The 16,324-nt window shown below is 45.6% G+C and overlaps 1 protein-coding gene and 1 non-coding gene across 2 annotated transcripts in view; both read right to left on the bottom strand.

Annotated features, from left to right (window-relative positions):
* grip2b (glutamate receptor interacting protein 2b) overlaps window positions 1-16,324 on the bottom strand; it is a gene marked incomplete at its 5' end in the record, with an annotated part of 696,297 nt that overhangs the window by 119,269 nt on the left and 560,704 nt on the right. Inside the window, 3 exons of the mRNA XM_070895762.1 lie at window positions 2,307-2,459; window positions 5,441-5,575; window positions 10,434-10,603. Of these exons, the coding sequence (XP_070751863.1) occupies window positions 2,307-2,459; window positions 5,441-5,575; window positions 10,434-10,603 (458 nt within the window). The remainder of the gene's footprint in view (window positions 1-2,306; window positions 2,460-5,440; window positions 5,576-10,433; window positions 10,604-16,324) is intronic.
* LOC139277865 (U1 spliceosomal RNA) lies at window positions 4,477-4,636 on the bottom strand. Its single transcript, XR_011596173.1, has one exon. It is a non-coding gene; the product is annotated as a U1 spliceosomal RNA (small nuclear RNA).

The following is a 16,324-nucleotide window of genomic DNA, read 5'->3' as shown; positions in this document are numbered from 1 at the left end:
ATATAAAACTCTGACGGGATTGGACAGGTTAGATGCAGGAAGAATGTTCCCGATGTTGGGGAAGTCCAGAACCAGGGGTCACAGTCTCAGGATACGGGGTAAGATATATACGAACGAGATGAGGAGTAACTTTTTCACCTAGAGAATTGTGAACCTGTGGAATTCTCTACCACAGAAAGTTGTTGAGTCCAGTTCGTTGGATATATTCAAAAGGGAGTTAGATGTGGCCCTTACGGCTAAAGGGATCAGGGGGTATGGAGAAGGCAGGGGTGGGTACTGAATTGCATGATCAGCCATGATCAGAATGAATGGTGGTGCAGGATTGAAGGGCCGAATGGCCTGCTCCTGCACCTATTTTCTATGTTTCTATAAGAAAGAGAATCCCACTGCTCTCTACAGTGAAAATTGCCATTAAAAATAAAATAAACATTTCAAATTTCTGACATACTATTTTGTTTTTAAAAGGGCTTGGGAATTCAATTAAATATTTTCAATTAGAAAAACGGCCATCAAAACATTTTCTTTTCTTAAGTTTCCTTTACTCTTGCTGATTCAGATTCTCTTCAGGAGTTCTAAATTTAGTTCATGCAATCTCCTGCCACCCTTAGTTCTTCAATGTTTTAAGAACATTCATGCTCTTTCATGTTCAATCACCTAGGTTCAAGTTTACCGATTAACTTTCTCCTTGAATGCAGCATGTTGTATATGTGCCCTCTCTGATCCTTTTAATTGAAGTTTGGTTTTAGCAATTTGTCCATTGTGTTCAATCACCTGAGGGGGTCAAAGGGGAATTTTCCAGATCTCTAGAGGTGGGCACCGGAGGGACTGGAGTGCATCATCACGCCCGGCAACAAAATTTTAATTTGATTTTACGTTTTAAAGTTTAATTTGTTTTAATTGCCGGTGCTTTTAGTGTCCCCCTCTCCTTTTATAGGGGGCACTGGAAAAAGGAAAAATTTGATTTTAGTGCCCCAAAAAAAAAAACCACAAAAAAAATAAATAAAAAAGGGGCCTTGTAAATGTCTTGTGTGTGTCATCCAGGTCGGGTGGCACGGATACATGTTTTATGTTTTTGCAGGTTAACTCAAAAGAGTTTCCAGATCTCTCCCCGCTTACTGGCCCTGGGTTCTTTCTCCCGTTTTATTTTGCCTCTCCCAGGAGATACACGATACACGGACTACATTGAGTAAGATGTGCTGCGATTGCTACGATACCTTACTGTGACTGGTAAGAGAGAATCCGGAATGTTCTGGAATCCGGACCGATCGGTGTCAGGGTCGTCCGGAATCCGTAAAATGTTTCAGAATCCCGCCCAGATGACCCTGTCAACCTTCGGGCCCCGCCGCTGCCCGACCTCGGGCCTCGCCTTGTCGCCGCTCGCCTCACCCGCCGCTACCCTTACCTCGGGGCCTCATCGCCAGCCCGCCCGATGACCTCCTTGGTGGGGCCTGGCCGTAATACCTTCTCGGTGGAGCCCCGCCTGCCCGCCAACATCCTCGACCGGACTCCGCCCCAACATCTCCTCAGCAAGGCCCCGCCCGAACACCTCCTTGGCGGGGCCAGCCCAACAACATCCTCCTTGCGGGGCCGCACGGCCTGAACAGCTCCTCGGCGGGAATCCCCCACCACCCCTCCCTTTCTGATGTTCCAAAATCCGTTAATACCCGAACCTGGGCTCGGGTGTTTCCGGATTTGTGACATCAAAAAGCAAATCGAAAGTCCGGAAAAGCCCGGAATCCAGAATGGCCTCGGTGCCGAGGGTTCCTGATTTTAGGCGCTGCACCTGTACTTGGTAATAAACACTTGCTTACTACGATTAATAACTTGGTCAGGTACACTCACTATCATTGATATGATACGGCTCGAGGGGCTCCCGGTCAAACACCCACCGGGAACACTCCCCGTAGTTTCAGTGAAGTCATTCACCGATTTATTATAAACCCGTTACCTGCCCCATGCAAAAATAACAGGAAGGTGAACTTCATACAAACATTTTTAAAACAAAACCAAAATCCTGTGGATGCTGGAAATCGGTTATAAAAACAAAAAATGCTGGAAACACTCAGCAGGTCCGACAGCATCTGCGGAGACAGAAACCGAGTTTCTCACAAAACAAGTGTTTATGATCACGTACTGTCAGTGTATCTTACTAGTTACGGTAAGTGCGTCTTAACATTATAAAACGTTTGCGTGCCATAATATCAGGTCCTACATGTTTTACAGCGACAGATTCATTTTGTTTTAATCGCCATTTTAAGATTGGCAGCAATCAAGAGATTTAAAAAAAAGACATTAGTAAGACTCACGTGAACTCTTGTGCTCTTTCCTTTTCACCCTCCGCCTCATCATGGTCGCCCGCGGGCTCATGGGGTTAGCGTTCCGCGACAGAGTGCTGGTGTTCAAGGAACTGAAGCCTGAGGTGCCGGACGAAGGAGGAGAGCAGCTGACTGGGACCAGAGCTGGGGGAGAAAGAGAATCAGAGGGAGGGCGTGGGTCAGCTCGCGATCATAAGGGAGCAATAAAGTCAAGTCTTTCCTGATGGTTAAATATTGTTAAATACACAGTGGAATGGCTTGGGACTTAGTACATAAGAATTAGGAGCAGGAGTAGGCCATTTGGTCCCTCGAGCCTGCTCCGCCATTCAATGAGATCATGGCTGATCTTCTACCTCAACTCCACTTTCCTGGACTATCCCCATATCCCTTGATTCCCTTAATATCCAAAAATCTATCAATCTCTGTCTTGAATATACTCAAAGATTGAGCCTCCACAGGGGTAGAGAATTGCAAAGATTCACCACCCTCTGAGTGAAGAAGTTTCTCCTCATCTCAGTCCTAAATGGCCGACCCCTTATTCTGAGACTGTGACCCCTGGTTCTAGACTCTTCAGCCAAAGGAAAAATCCTCCCTGCATCTACCCTGTCAAGCCCTGTAAGAATTTTGTGTGTTTCAATGAGATCATCTCTCATTCTTCTAAACTCTAGAGAATATAGGCCTAGTTACCCAATCTCTCCAAATAGGACAATCCCCCCATTCCAGGAATCAGTCTGGTGAACCTTCGTTGCACTCCCTCAATGGCAAGTATATCCTTCCTCAGGTAAGGAGACCAAAACTGTACCCAATACTCCAGGTGAGGAGTAGGGTTGCCAACCCTGCAGGTTTGAGCTGGACTCTCCAGGAATTGAAGAGCAATCTCCAGAGCACTGCTGCAAGCAACCAGGGAGAAAAGTCATCATGGCATTTAACATTTTTTTCATTTTCTTTGAACACTTTCACTTTTTTAGTTATAAAGATATTGGCAATGGGAAATAAAGGCTGATGGAGAGTCAAGATTCATGCCATCAAGTAGAAAAAAAAGAAAGACTTGTATTTATATAGCGCCTTTCACGACCTCAGGTCGCCCCAAAGCGCTTTACAGCCAATGGATTACTTTTTGAAGTGTAGTCACTGTTATAATGTGGGAAACGCGGCAGCCAATTTGCACACAGCAAGATCCCACAAACAGCAATGTGATAATGACCAAATAATTTTTTTTTTGTGATGCTGATTGAGGGATAAATATTGGCCAGGACACCGGGGATAACTCCCCTGCTCTTCTTCAAAATAGTGTCCTGGTATCTTTTACATCCACCTGAGAGGGCTAGATAGGGCCTCGGTTTAACGTCTCATCCAAAAAACGAAGAGACTGCTCGTTTCTTAATCGGCGTGGGAAGGCGGGGCACCGCGATGATGGACATGTTGCTGACCAATAGCGGGTGTGGTGAGGCAAGAGGTCATGTGATGAAATCTCCAGGAACACGTCCAACCAATGTTGGTGACCCCCGGACTGAGGCTCAAAAGAAGGCCCGCGTTCATCTCCCGACACTAAGCTTTGTATGAGGGATGGGGGATTCGGCCGTACATGTGGCTGCACGGTTCGCCATTGATTGAAATGAATGGGTAAGGAAAGCGAGCTGTAAGTGTTGACCTCCGTGCCAGAATTCCCAACGTGAGCTTGTGTGGCACAGAGTTCTGTGCCGGGAGGATTTATTTTGTAAAATCTACAGGGAGCAATAATCCATTAACTCTGAATTTCTCTTTAGATTGTGGAAAGTAAGACTTGAGCTCCTAATACTTGCCCAACTTTTACCACCGTGATTATGAAGTGCAGAATGAAATGGAGGCTTAGTGACTTCAAAGCAGGAGCATCTAATTTCCCTTCATTGTTTAGAAAGTATTTCTATCAATGAGAATAGATACTCCTCCTGGTTTGTATATACATCTTGTTCTTGTAGTGTATTTGCATTATGGGTTCTTTGCTTAAGAATTCACAGCTACACATTTGCTGTAAAGAACTAGCTGATTTATTAGCAAAGGTTTAACAATCAAACTGTACGCTACTAGTTCATTCACCAGGTTTACAACTGCATTCCTCATCATAGAGAAACTAAACTCAATTAACTGGGGTTTTATTGAGTCTTGTGAACATCACATGACTGGCTAAGCCACTCACAGTGCAACAGCTCCACAAATTTTGCAGTCGAGTATCCCGCATTTGGGAATAGCGCAGGCGCCAGCACACCCAAAATGCAATGGGCTAGCCTCGTCCAGGGAGAACGACTTTCTTGATCATGGTTACTCCCCTGCCAGGTAAGTATATGCTCACAGGCGCATATATTACGGTTATAGTTCTACTTGTTATAGTTGAACACTTCTCTCTGTTTAGTACAATTCTTTATTCTTCACTTTGCTGAACATTATAGTGGATTTATATTTTTTTATATACGTTCGACAATTTAATTTAAAAAACTATATACTTTTGAGCACTAACGTCCTATTGAGCACTCGCACCAAGTATGTAACCTTAAGTTGTCCGCAGCTGCAAGGCATTCTGGACTCTCTGGGCCGGCCAATTTTCAGCACTCCATCTCACACACTGCGATGCAGAAAATGCCTCATTATTACAGTAATAAGTTTGGGCAGGAGTAACTATATCTCTGTAACGTTAATGTTACCTTGGCAACACATACACTGCTGGAACGAGCAGGAATCATAGGGCTGAACTCCACCGTCCCAGGTGAGACCGAATTTCCAGCTTTAACCCGGTGTGTTTGGGCATCTTAAGGTTGACCTGCACATCGGGACTCCAATGAAGAGTGTCACACAGTCAGTGCCCACAAGTGCCCAGTGGGTAAGTGCCCAATATCAGCCATCCTGTCGTGCCGTGGAACCAAGCAGGTGCCAGGCACTTTCCCAACAGAGAAGGCAAAATTAGAGGCAGAATTACTGCAGAACCATTTGGTGAAGGAATGGTGTTGAGCACCATGAGACCAGGAGAAAGGGAACGGGGTGAGAAAATTAACAGGCTAGCTTATAAAGAAAAGATTCATTCTAAGAGATTGGATGTTCTCGGAGTTGGTGTTGAAGGGGAGGGTTCAGAGAGATAAGCTAAGTTACTATACATTTGCAGTAGTCCGAGTTGGATAGAGGGGTCGGTGCGCTCCAGGTAGGTGTCTTGCAGTGCCCTGGGTGGTAGGTGTGGCAGTAGTTGACGCAGGGGTCCCAGCAGTGATGGTGGTCGCTCTTCTGAACTTTAACTGTCCGTTGGCCATTGAGAGGTTGAGGGGAAATGGAAAAGAGGGAAAAGAGAGATAAGATATGAATAAAACCCAACTCTTCCAAAGCACCACTGCACCACTTAATGGGCCACTGTCATCATCCTGGGGATGGCTGTACCAGAACATACATCAGCGCAACCTTGAGGTAAGGTTACTCTGCTTCAGATTGAACCCTTCTCTTTTACTCCAACTCATATTTAAGAAAACAATTAGACAATCATGTAAACCATGTTTATGACTTGGCTTAACATCTTTTTAGCAAGATGACAGCTGTCCTTTAAGAGCCTGTTTTACAAGCAATGGCCCAAGCCTTGTGTTTACATTCATTTGTGCAAGTTACCCACTGTGGTAAATACCAGAGAATGTCAGTGGAGTGAGCACCTCTCTTCTTCAAAATTTCTACCTAACATTACTTTGATCCCCCACTACTACAGGTATAACAATCATAGAATGCCAATAAACTCAATAGGTATGATCCACCTTTCATAAAGCCTGGCGACATGGAATTGTTCCTTCTATTCCGCTTAAACACGCTTCTGTTATTTTCATTATGATACACTGTGGTGAACCCGTTATAGATGACAGGTTATCATTCCTATAATACCAAGGATACATCTCAAACTACTTGTTAAATACCTGGAGAATTAACAGATACCTGGCAGTGAGTTACAGGCTGGAATTTAATCGAGGGGTTTGGGTGGTTTATATACAGAATAATGGATACCTGGGAGTGAGTTACAGGCTGGAATCTAATCGAGGGGTTTGGGTGGTTTATATATAGAATAATGGATACCTGGGAGTGAGTTACAGGCTAGAATCTAATCGAGGGGTTTGGGTATAGAATAATGGATACTTGGGAGTGAGTTACAGGCTAGAATCTAATCGAGGGGTTTGGGTGGTTTATATATAGAATAATGGATCCCTGGGAGTGAGTTACAGGCTGGAATCTAATTGAGGGGTTCGGGTGGTTTAAGCTTTAGTGACACTCGTTTATTTGGCCAATGGTGAATCTTGGAAGGATTTTCCACATTCACAGGAGGCTGGTTTACCCAATTAGCTGTGACAATCCACCCCCGTGAGTTTATCAACCCCATAGTTTAGACACAGGGACTTCTGAATTGTCTGATCACACTACTGGTTTTCACTGCTTTAAACACTGTGTCTAGAGAGTCACAAAATGCCCAATGTTGATCGCTGACACTGAATTAACGTTGAACAGGACCTTAGAACATTTCCTCAGAGCAGTAATGCAAGAAATTACATTTTAAAATTGATTTCAGTTTCATTTCCCATAACGTTTCTTGAGATTATTAAAAATCAATACAAGTGCACCGCGTACTTATCAGAATGATGTATCAGAGGCAAATGTTTACATTGCCCAGGAGCTCTTTCTAAATGGAGGATTTATGTACTTGTCGGTTTTGACTTTCTGATTGTAATATGACTGTTCACGCAGAATTCTGAGGATGATACAATCCATTCATTTCGTTCCAGCACATCCACGGTTTACACCGTCCTTGTGTATCCCATATAGCCGCCTATATTGGGCAAATAGCACCAACCATTTACCATTACCATAGGCGTCAATTGCATAGATGTCACTTAAACTGTATTAATCATGCCGACTATTTCGGGCAATTCAGTACTCACTGAATTTTTATGGCTGCATCCAATCGACATCTCACTTCACAACGTAAACAAAACCACCGACACATAAATGGAACCAAGACACTGTAGCAGAGGTTAACCTGATCTCACTACAGACATATCAGCTGATTGAAGCTGCCCAAAGTCTCCACCTTTCGACTGCCTTCAATAACAGCTGATGGAGACTTTGGGCAGCTTGAATCAGCCGCTCACACTGTTAACAGCCAAGGGAGGCAATCGGAAAGTGCAACCCCACAGCCTTTAGTCAGCAACCGCCACCATCTCCCCCCACCTCGAGGCTTCTATAACTCCTCTGACTGCTGTGAGACCTTCTTGCTCCTCGAGCTCCTTGTCGTTGCGGATGCTGAATTGCGGGGTTTTGATGTGTGACTTCGGCAGCACCTCCCAAACCCGCAACCTCTAGCACCTAGAAGGACAAGGACAGCAGGCGCATCGGGACACCACCATCATCCCCACCAAGTCACACACCATCCTGACTTGGAAATATATCGCCGTTCCTTCATCGTCGCTGGGCCAAAATCCTGGAACTCCCTCACTAACAGCACTGTGAAAGTGCCTTCACCACACGGACTGCAGCGGTTCAAGAAGGCGGCTCACCACTACCTTCTCAAGGGCAAGTAGAGATGGGCAATAAATTCTGGTCTTGTTGCGACGCCCACATCCTGAGAATGAATTTAAAAGAAACTGCTTATCCCAATGCTGCATTGCCAGGATCTCCAGGGGAGCTGGAATTGTCATCTTCATCAGTTTCGGTATTTCTATTTTATCATTTGCTACGTGTTTTTCTTGCCCCACATACTCTTTTCAATTTATTTTGGTTACATCGGCCACTGTGTGAAATAACTCCAAGTGAAGAACTGGAAATTTTTGTGACTTCACAGTGCAGAAGGTCTCTGAGATTGCCAATCATTCTAACGTCCCTTAATGCCTCCTCCAAGGCAATGGAAGAAGCTCGGGCCAAGTCAGCACGTTCTGCTGGTCAAGCAGCACGGGGAGTGGGTATAGGAGAGAGAGAAATGAAAAGAAAATGAAAGGAAGGAGGAAAAGAAATTGCATTCAGTTAGCTCCTTTCACAACCCTATCATGTCCTAAAGTGCTTTACAGCCAGTGAAGTATTTTTGGAGTGAAGTCACTGTTGGCGGAAACGCGACAGCCAAGTTGCGCACAGCAAGGTCCCACAAACCGTAATGTGATAATGACCAGATCATCTGTTGGTTCAGGCATAAATATTGGTCAGTTCTTTGCCCCACTTCATTCCTCAGAACTAAACCGAGCGATGCTTCTTTCCTTGTTGGACTGCAAGCACACTGATCGAGCAAGCAATCCTGGATGCATTCGAAGTAAATGTTCTCCCCGGTGTCCTGGCCAATATTTACCCCTCAACCAACAGCTAAAAAACAGATTATCTGGTCATGTAAAGCATTTGGGACGTCCTGAGGTTCTGAAAGGCACTGTATAAATGCAAGTTCTATCGTTCTGTTTTCTTCATCTAGTCTGCTGCTCCTGGCCTATGGCTACTTGATTGTCATACTTGGTTCCCGATGCTGTTGGCCTCTCCATCGACCATCACTGCCGTTTCTTACAGCACAAAATTCTTTCACATAAAGATCTGCATCGTTTTTCCTCACCAATTCTCTCATGGTTGCCCCTTGGTGTCTCGCCGAAGTGCCCATGATTCACGTGTGACCCATGACGATAAACAGCGGCAGGATCTTCGACCACAGGGGATGCGCCAGAGCCAATTCACGACCTTGTTCTTACCCAACGTCTACACGTGTACCTCTCATCATCATCATCATCATAGGCAGTCCCTCGAAATCGAGGAAGACTTGCTTCCTCTCTTAAAATGGGTCCTTAGGTGGCTGAACAGTCCAATAGGAGAGCCACAGTCCCTGTCACAGATGGGACAGATAGTCGTTGAGGGTAAGGGAGCATGGGACAGGTTTGCCGTACCTCTACGCAAAGGTCAGTGGGCAGAGATCAGAAACGGGGAACTCTGATGGATTTGTTCCCCCGCCGACCCAGGCCACCTACAGTGCACAATCAAGGCCCCCAGCTGAACGTGGCTGACTCAGCCCAGACCAGGGATCGAACCTGGAAACTTTGGAACTGAACTTCCACCAGGGCGTTTTCCCGATTCTTCCAACAAACTAGCTGGAGATCCCCAGTGGAAATCCCGTGTGTGATTTGTGCGGCTCAAATACTGACTGGATGAACATAAGAAATAGGAACAGGAGTAGGCCACCTGGCCCCTCGAGCCTGCTCCGCCATTCAATAAGATCATGGCTGATCTGATCTTGGACTCAGCTCCACTTCACTGCCTACTCCCCATAACCCTTCACTCCCTTATTGCTCAAAAATCTATCTACACCTTAAATATAGTCAATCACTCAGCCTCCACAGCTCTCTGGAGTAGAGAATTTCACAGATTCACAATCCTCTGAGAGAAGAAATTCCTCCTCATTTCCATTTTAAATGGATGACCCCTTATTCTGAAACTATGCCCCCTAGTCTTAGATTCCCCCACAAGGGGAAGCATCCTCTCTGAATCTATCCTGCCAAGACCCCTCAGAATCTTACTCGTTTCAATAAGATAACCGCTCACTCCAATGAGCATAGGCCCAACCTGCTCAACCTTTCTTCATATGATAACCCCTTCATCTCAGGAATCAACCCAGTGAACCTTCTCTGAACTGCCTCCAATTCAAGTATATCCCTCCTTAAATACGGAGGCCAAAACTGTACGCAGTACTCCAGGTGTGGTCTCACCAATACCCTGTACAGTTGTATCAGGACTTCCCTACTTTTATACTCCATCCCCTTTGCAATAAAGACAAACACTCTATTTGCCTTCCTAATTACTTGCTGTACCTGCATGTTAACTTTTTTGCTTCATGAAAGATGAGACTTGCATATATCCACTAAATGCCTCAGTTGATTATGTTGAGAAGTTAAACTATTAACAAGTAAAGGATAACTTAACGAGTCTGCGCGCCTGTTAAATTCTGGGTGGGAAAATGGTGGGCATCGTGCATTGGACTAGGTGCCTGCAGGCTGGGCCCCTCTCTGGGCCCCACCTTGTAAAGTGACCCAAGTAATGTATTCCCGTAAATAGTTACCAGGCCCTTTTCCATCTAGTTTCAAGGTGTTAAAGGGGAATAGACAGTACCTTGCTCTGCCGGCTTCAGTGACAGACGGCTCTGATGCACCGGCAGGATCTCGAGCTTCACATTGTCGGAGGTGCTGGTCAGGAGCTGGGTGGCTTCCAGCAGGGAGCAGTGCTCTGTGCTCATCCCATCAATAGACAAGATGTGGTCCCCAACGTGCAAAGCCCCACATCTAAGGGCAAAAAGAAAAGTAATTTCAAGCCTCTTTGTTCACCAGAAATAGATGACGTTGACAGGTCTGATCTGACAGGCTTTCATGCTTGTGATTAGTATCTATCTAAAATAATTACATATTTAACAAATTTATATAATTTCAACAGAGCAGCTATGCTTGTAGAATGAATTCCATTACATCCCGTTTTAAAACTTGAAACTAAAAATGCTAAGGTGTTATTTTTTAGCTGCCTCTCCCCTCGATGTCCATCTCTCTCCATGCCATGAATCGTATCTAGCTGAAATCACAGGCAGACAATCCAGCCTCAGGCCTCTGTCAATGCTGTGTGTGAGGCAGTGAGCAAGAACTGAGAGATGATTCTTCATCCGTGTAGTTTCAAATCTTCATCTTCAAATCCCTTCATGGCCTCGACCCTCGACCCTCCTCCTGCCTGTTACACTCCTCCTGCCCAACAATCCTCCAAAAACTCTGTGTTTGTCCATTTCTGGTCTCTTGTACAACCCCCCCGCCAACTCCCACTCCCCTCTCACTTTGTCCCACCATTGGCAGCCATGCCTTCAGCCATCTGGGCCTTAGGCTCTGGAATTCCCTCCCTGAACCTCTCCACCAATTGCTTCTCCTTTAAGACGCTTCTTAAACCTACCACTTTCACCAAGCTTTTGGTCATCTGTCCTAATATCTCCATATGTGGCTTGGCATCAATTTCTGTATGATTACTCCCCTGTGAAGCACCTTGGGACATTTTACTATGTTAAAGCCTCTATATAAATGCAAGCTGTTGCTGCTGTTGTGTACAGCTGTCCTCCCAACACCTTGCAATGATTGCCCGGCTGAGGTAACGCACTGGGAACGGAGTCACAATGTTGCAGCACTCATTTACAGCAGCGCACTGCAGCTCCACTCCACTGCACCACTTTTCCATCAAAGCATTAACACAACAGTTGGAATGTTTTAGGCTTTTTCCGTGCAGGTTGAATACAACGTGCTCTTCAGCCAGTAACGCTGGGTATAAGGCAGGGTGTGACTGGAGCTGAACTGCTCCTCCTGGCTTTACACTCAGGACAGTAAAACCTACCTGTTGTGGTAGCAGCCTCCCTTGGTCCTTTTAACGTCGCTGGTTTGGCTGCTGTTGGCCTGAGAAAACAGACTGCAGCAAGCAGGGCTCATGCTGGGGTCAGTGGCAATCCACTAGCGGAGAGGGGTCTGACCGAACCTCCAACTCTCCATGAATCACTGCACAGAAACAGGCCATTCAACCAACAGGTCTATGCTTGTGTTTATACTCCACACGAAGCTCCTCCCACTCTTATTACATCTTTCCCCCCTGTAATGTATTTGTTTCATGGGTTCTTTGCTTAACAATTCATAGCAACACATTGTTATTAAGAACTAGTTGGTTTATTAGCAGAAGGTTAGCTCAGATGAATATGTCGCTTGAGGAGTGGTGCACAAGAGAGGGATTCAAATTCCTGGGCATTGGAACCGGTTCTGGGGGAGGTGGGACCAGTACAAACCGGACGGTCTGCACCTGGGCAGGACCGGAACCAATGTCCGAGGGGAAGTGTTTGCTAATACTGTTGGGGAGGAGTTAAACTTATATGGCAGCAGGATGGGAAGCTATGCAGGGAGACAGAAGGAAGTAGAATAGGGGCAGAAGCAAAAGATAGAAAGAAGAAAAGTAAAAGTGGAGGGCAGAGAAACCTAAGGCAAAAAACAAAAAGGGCCACATTACAACAAAATTCTAAAGGGGCAAAGTGTGTTAGAAATACAAGCCTGAAGGCTCTGTGCCTCAATGCGAGGAGTATTCGGAATAAGGTGGACGAATTAACTGCGCAGATAGCAGTTAACGGGTATGATGTAATTGGCATCACATCCAATTGTGACATGGCTCCAGGGTGACCAAGGCTGGGAACTCAACATCCAGGGATATTCAACATTTTGGAAGGATAGACAGAAAGGAAAAGGAGGTGGAGTGGCATTGCTGCTTAAAGAGGAAATTAATGCAATAGTAAGAATGGACATTAGCTTGGATGATGTGGAATCGGTATGGGTGGAGCTACGGAATACCAAGGGGCAGAAAACGCAGTGGGAGTTGCGTACAGACACCAAACAGTAGTAGTAAGGTTGGCGACAGCATCAAACAAGAAATTAGGGATGCATGCAATAAAGGTACAGCAGTTATCATGGGTGACTTTAATCTACATATTGATTAGGCTAACTAAACTGGTAGCAATGCGGTGGAGGAGGATTTCCTGGAGTGTATTAGGGATGGTTTTCCAGACAATATGTCGAGGAACCAACTAGGGAGCTGGCCATCCTAGACTGGGTGATGTGTAATGAGAAAGAACTAATTAGCAATCTTGTTGTGCGAGGCCCCTTGGGGAAGAGCGACCATAACATGGTAGAATTCCTTATTAAGAGGGAGAGTGACACAGTTAATTCAGAAACTAGGGTCCTGAACTTAAGGAAAGGTAACTTTGATGGTTTGAGGCGTGAATTGGTTAGAATAGACTGGCAAATGATACTTAAAGGGTTGACGGTGGATAGGCAATGGCAAGCATTTAAAGATCACATGGATGAACTTCAGCAATTGTACATCCCTGTCTGGAGTAAAAATAAAATGGGGAAGGTGGCTCAACCATGGCTAACAAGGGAAATTAAGGATAGTGTTAGATGCAAGGAAGAGGCATATAAATTGGCCAGAAAAAGCAACGAGCCTGAGGACTGGGAGAAATTTAGAATTCAGCAGAGGAGGACAAAGGGTTTAATTAAGAGGGGGAAAATAGAGTACGAGAAGAAGCTTGCCGGGAACATAAAAACTGACTGCAAAAGCTTCTATAGATATGTGAAGAGAAAAAGATTAGTGAAGACTAATGTAGGTCCCTTGCAGTCGGATTCAGGTGAATTTATAATGGGGTACAAAGAAATGGCAGACCAATTGAACAAATACATTGGTTCTGTCTTCACAAAGGAAGACACAAATAATCTTCTGGAAGTACTAGAGGACCGAGGGTCTCGTGAGAAGGAGGAACTGAAGGATATCCTTATTAGGCGGGAAATTGTGTTCGGGAAATTGATGGGATTGAAGGCCGATAAATCCCCGGGGCCTGATAGTCTGCATCCCAGAATACTTAAGGAAGTGGCCCTAGAAATAGTGGATGCGTTGGTGATCATTTTCCAACAATCTATCAACTCTGGATCGGTTCCTATGGACTGGAGGGTTGCTAATGTAACACCACTTTTTAAAAAGGGAGGGAGAGAGAAAGCGGGTAATTATAGTAGCCTGACATCAGTAGTGGGGAAAATGTTGGAATCAATTATTAAGGATGAAATAGCAGCGCATTTGGAAAGCAATGACAGGATCGGTCCAAATCAGCATGGATTTATGAAGGGGAAATCATGCTTGACAAATCTTCTGGAATTTTTTGAGGATGTAACTGGTAGAGTGGACAAGGGAGAACCAGTGGATGTGGTGTATTTGGACTTTCAAAAGGCTTTTGACAAGGTCCGACACAAGAGATTGGTGTGCAAAATCAAAGCACTTGGTATTGGGGATAATATACTGACGTGGATAGAGAACTGGTTGGCAGGCAGGAAGCAGAGAGTCGGGATAAACAGATCCTTTTTAGAATGCTAGGCAGTGACTAGTGGAGTGCCGCAATGGGAGGCAGGGCTCAGTGCTGGGACCCCAGCTCTTTACAATATATATCAATGATTTGGATGAAGGAATTGAGTGTAATATCTCCAAGTTTGCAGATGACACTAAACTGGGTGGCGGTGTGAGCTGTTAGGGGGACGCCAAGAGGCTGCAGGGCGACTGTTAGGGGAATGGGCAAATGCATGGCAGATGCAGTATAATGTGGATAAATGTGAGGTTATCCACTTTGGGGGCAAAAATGCAAGAACAGAATATTATCTGAATGGTGGCAGATTAGGAAAAGGGGAAGTGCAACGAGATCTGGGTGTCATGGTTCATCCGTCTTTGAAAGTTGGCATACAGATACAGCAGGCAGTGAAGAAGGCAAATGCTATGTTGGCCTTCATAGCTAGGGGATTTGAGTATAGGAGCAGGGAGGTCTTACTGCAGTTGTACAGGGCCTTGGTGAGGCCTCACCTGGAATATTGTGTTCAGTTTTGGTCTCCCAATCTGAGGAAGGACATTCTTGCTATTGAGGGAGTGCAGCGAAGGTTCATCAGATTGATTCCTGGGATGGCAGGACTGACATATGAAGAGAGACTGGATCAACTGGCCTTTGTAAATTGGAGTTTAGAAGGATGAGAGGGGATCTCATAGAAACATATAAGATTCTGACGGGATGGGACAGGTTAGATGCGGGTAGAATGTTCCTGATGTTGGGGAAGTCCAGAACCAGGGGACACAGTCTTAGCATAAGGGGTAGGCCATTTAGGACTGAGATGAGGAGAAACTTCTTCACTCAGAGAGTTGTTAACCTGTGGAATTCCCTACCACAGAGAGTTGTTGATGCCAGTTCATTGGATATATTCAAAAGGGAGTTTGATATGGCCCTTACGGCTAAGGGGATCAAGGGGTATGGAGAGAAAGCAAGAAAGGGATACTGAGGGAATGATCAGCCATGATCTTATTGAATGGTGGTGCAGGCTTGAAGGGCTGAATGGCCTACTCCTGCATCTATTTTCTATGTTTCTATGTTTCTATATGTTTAACAATCACACTACACATTACAGTTCATCCACCAGGCTCACAACCACCTGTCTCATCATAGATTCCCCTAACCCATCTGGCTGGGGTTTTATTCAGTTTTGGTAACATCATGTGACGGGCTAAGCCACTTACAACTCAACAGCTCTACAACTATTTGTGTAAGAACTTTAAATCAAGTACCCCCTTTCTGTGAGGGCACTAGAATCCACAAATGTCCAAATTAACATGGGAACTTTACCAAATGAAATTAAAATTTGGTTCCTGGGGGTGATGATGCACTGCAGTCCCTCCGGTGCCCACCTGTTGTGGAAGGCCGCGAGCGTACCGGTGGACGCCGAGTGCTCCATCTCCAGGGACACCAGGGATGTAACCGCGGAAGAGAGGCAGGCAGTCGGGCTGAACAACCCCCTCAACCGCCCACTGTCTGGACTGGCTGATGGCCCTCTTGGCCATGCCCAAAAGCAGTCTTACGAGGAGGCCTTCTGACCTGCCCTCTCCACTCCGCACAAGGTGCCCAAAGATCAGGAGTGTGGGACTGAAGTGCAACCAGAGTTTGAGGAGCAGCTGCTTCACATAATGGATAAGGGGCTGCAATCTCGCACATTCAATAAAAACATGGAACACAGACTTCTCTGGACCGCAGAAATTACAGGCGGCTAGGGAACCCATGAACCGACTTAAAAACTTATTGCATGGGACCGCTTTGTGCAACACCTTCCACGCCAAGTCCCCAATAAATAAGAGGAGGACTCCCGTGTAGAGTGCAATCAATTGGGGACCCCCGCCTTCTCTGGACGGCAAGGTGGTGTCAACAGCTCTACAATTATTTTAGTTGTGCACTTTAATCAAATGCCTCCTGGCTAAAAGGGGGGGAGGGCGCACTAAAACCGACAAACATAGACAAATTACACTTTAAACATTAAGGATCAAATTAAAATTTGGTTGCCATGGATGATGATGCACTCCAGTCCCTCCGGCGTCCACCTCTCGCGGAAGGCCACCAGCGTACCGGTGGACACTGTGTGCTCCATCTC

Source organism: Pristiophorus japonicus, chromosome 12, assembly GCF_044704955.1.
Source record: "Pristiophorus japonicus isolate sPriJap1 chromosome 12, sPriJap1.hap1, whole genome shotgun sequence".
Classification (NCBI taxonomy): Eukaryota; Metazoa; Chordata; class Chondrichthyes; family Pristiophoridae; genus Pristiophorus; species Pristiophorus japonicus.
This window is presented reverse-complemented; position numbering and strand designations above follow the sequence as displayed.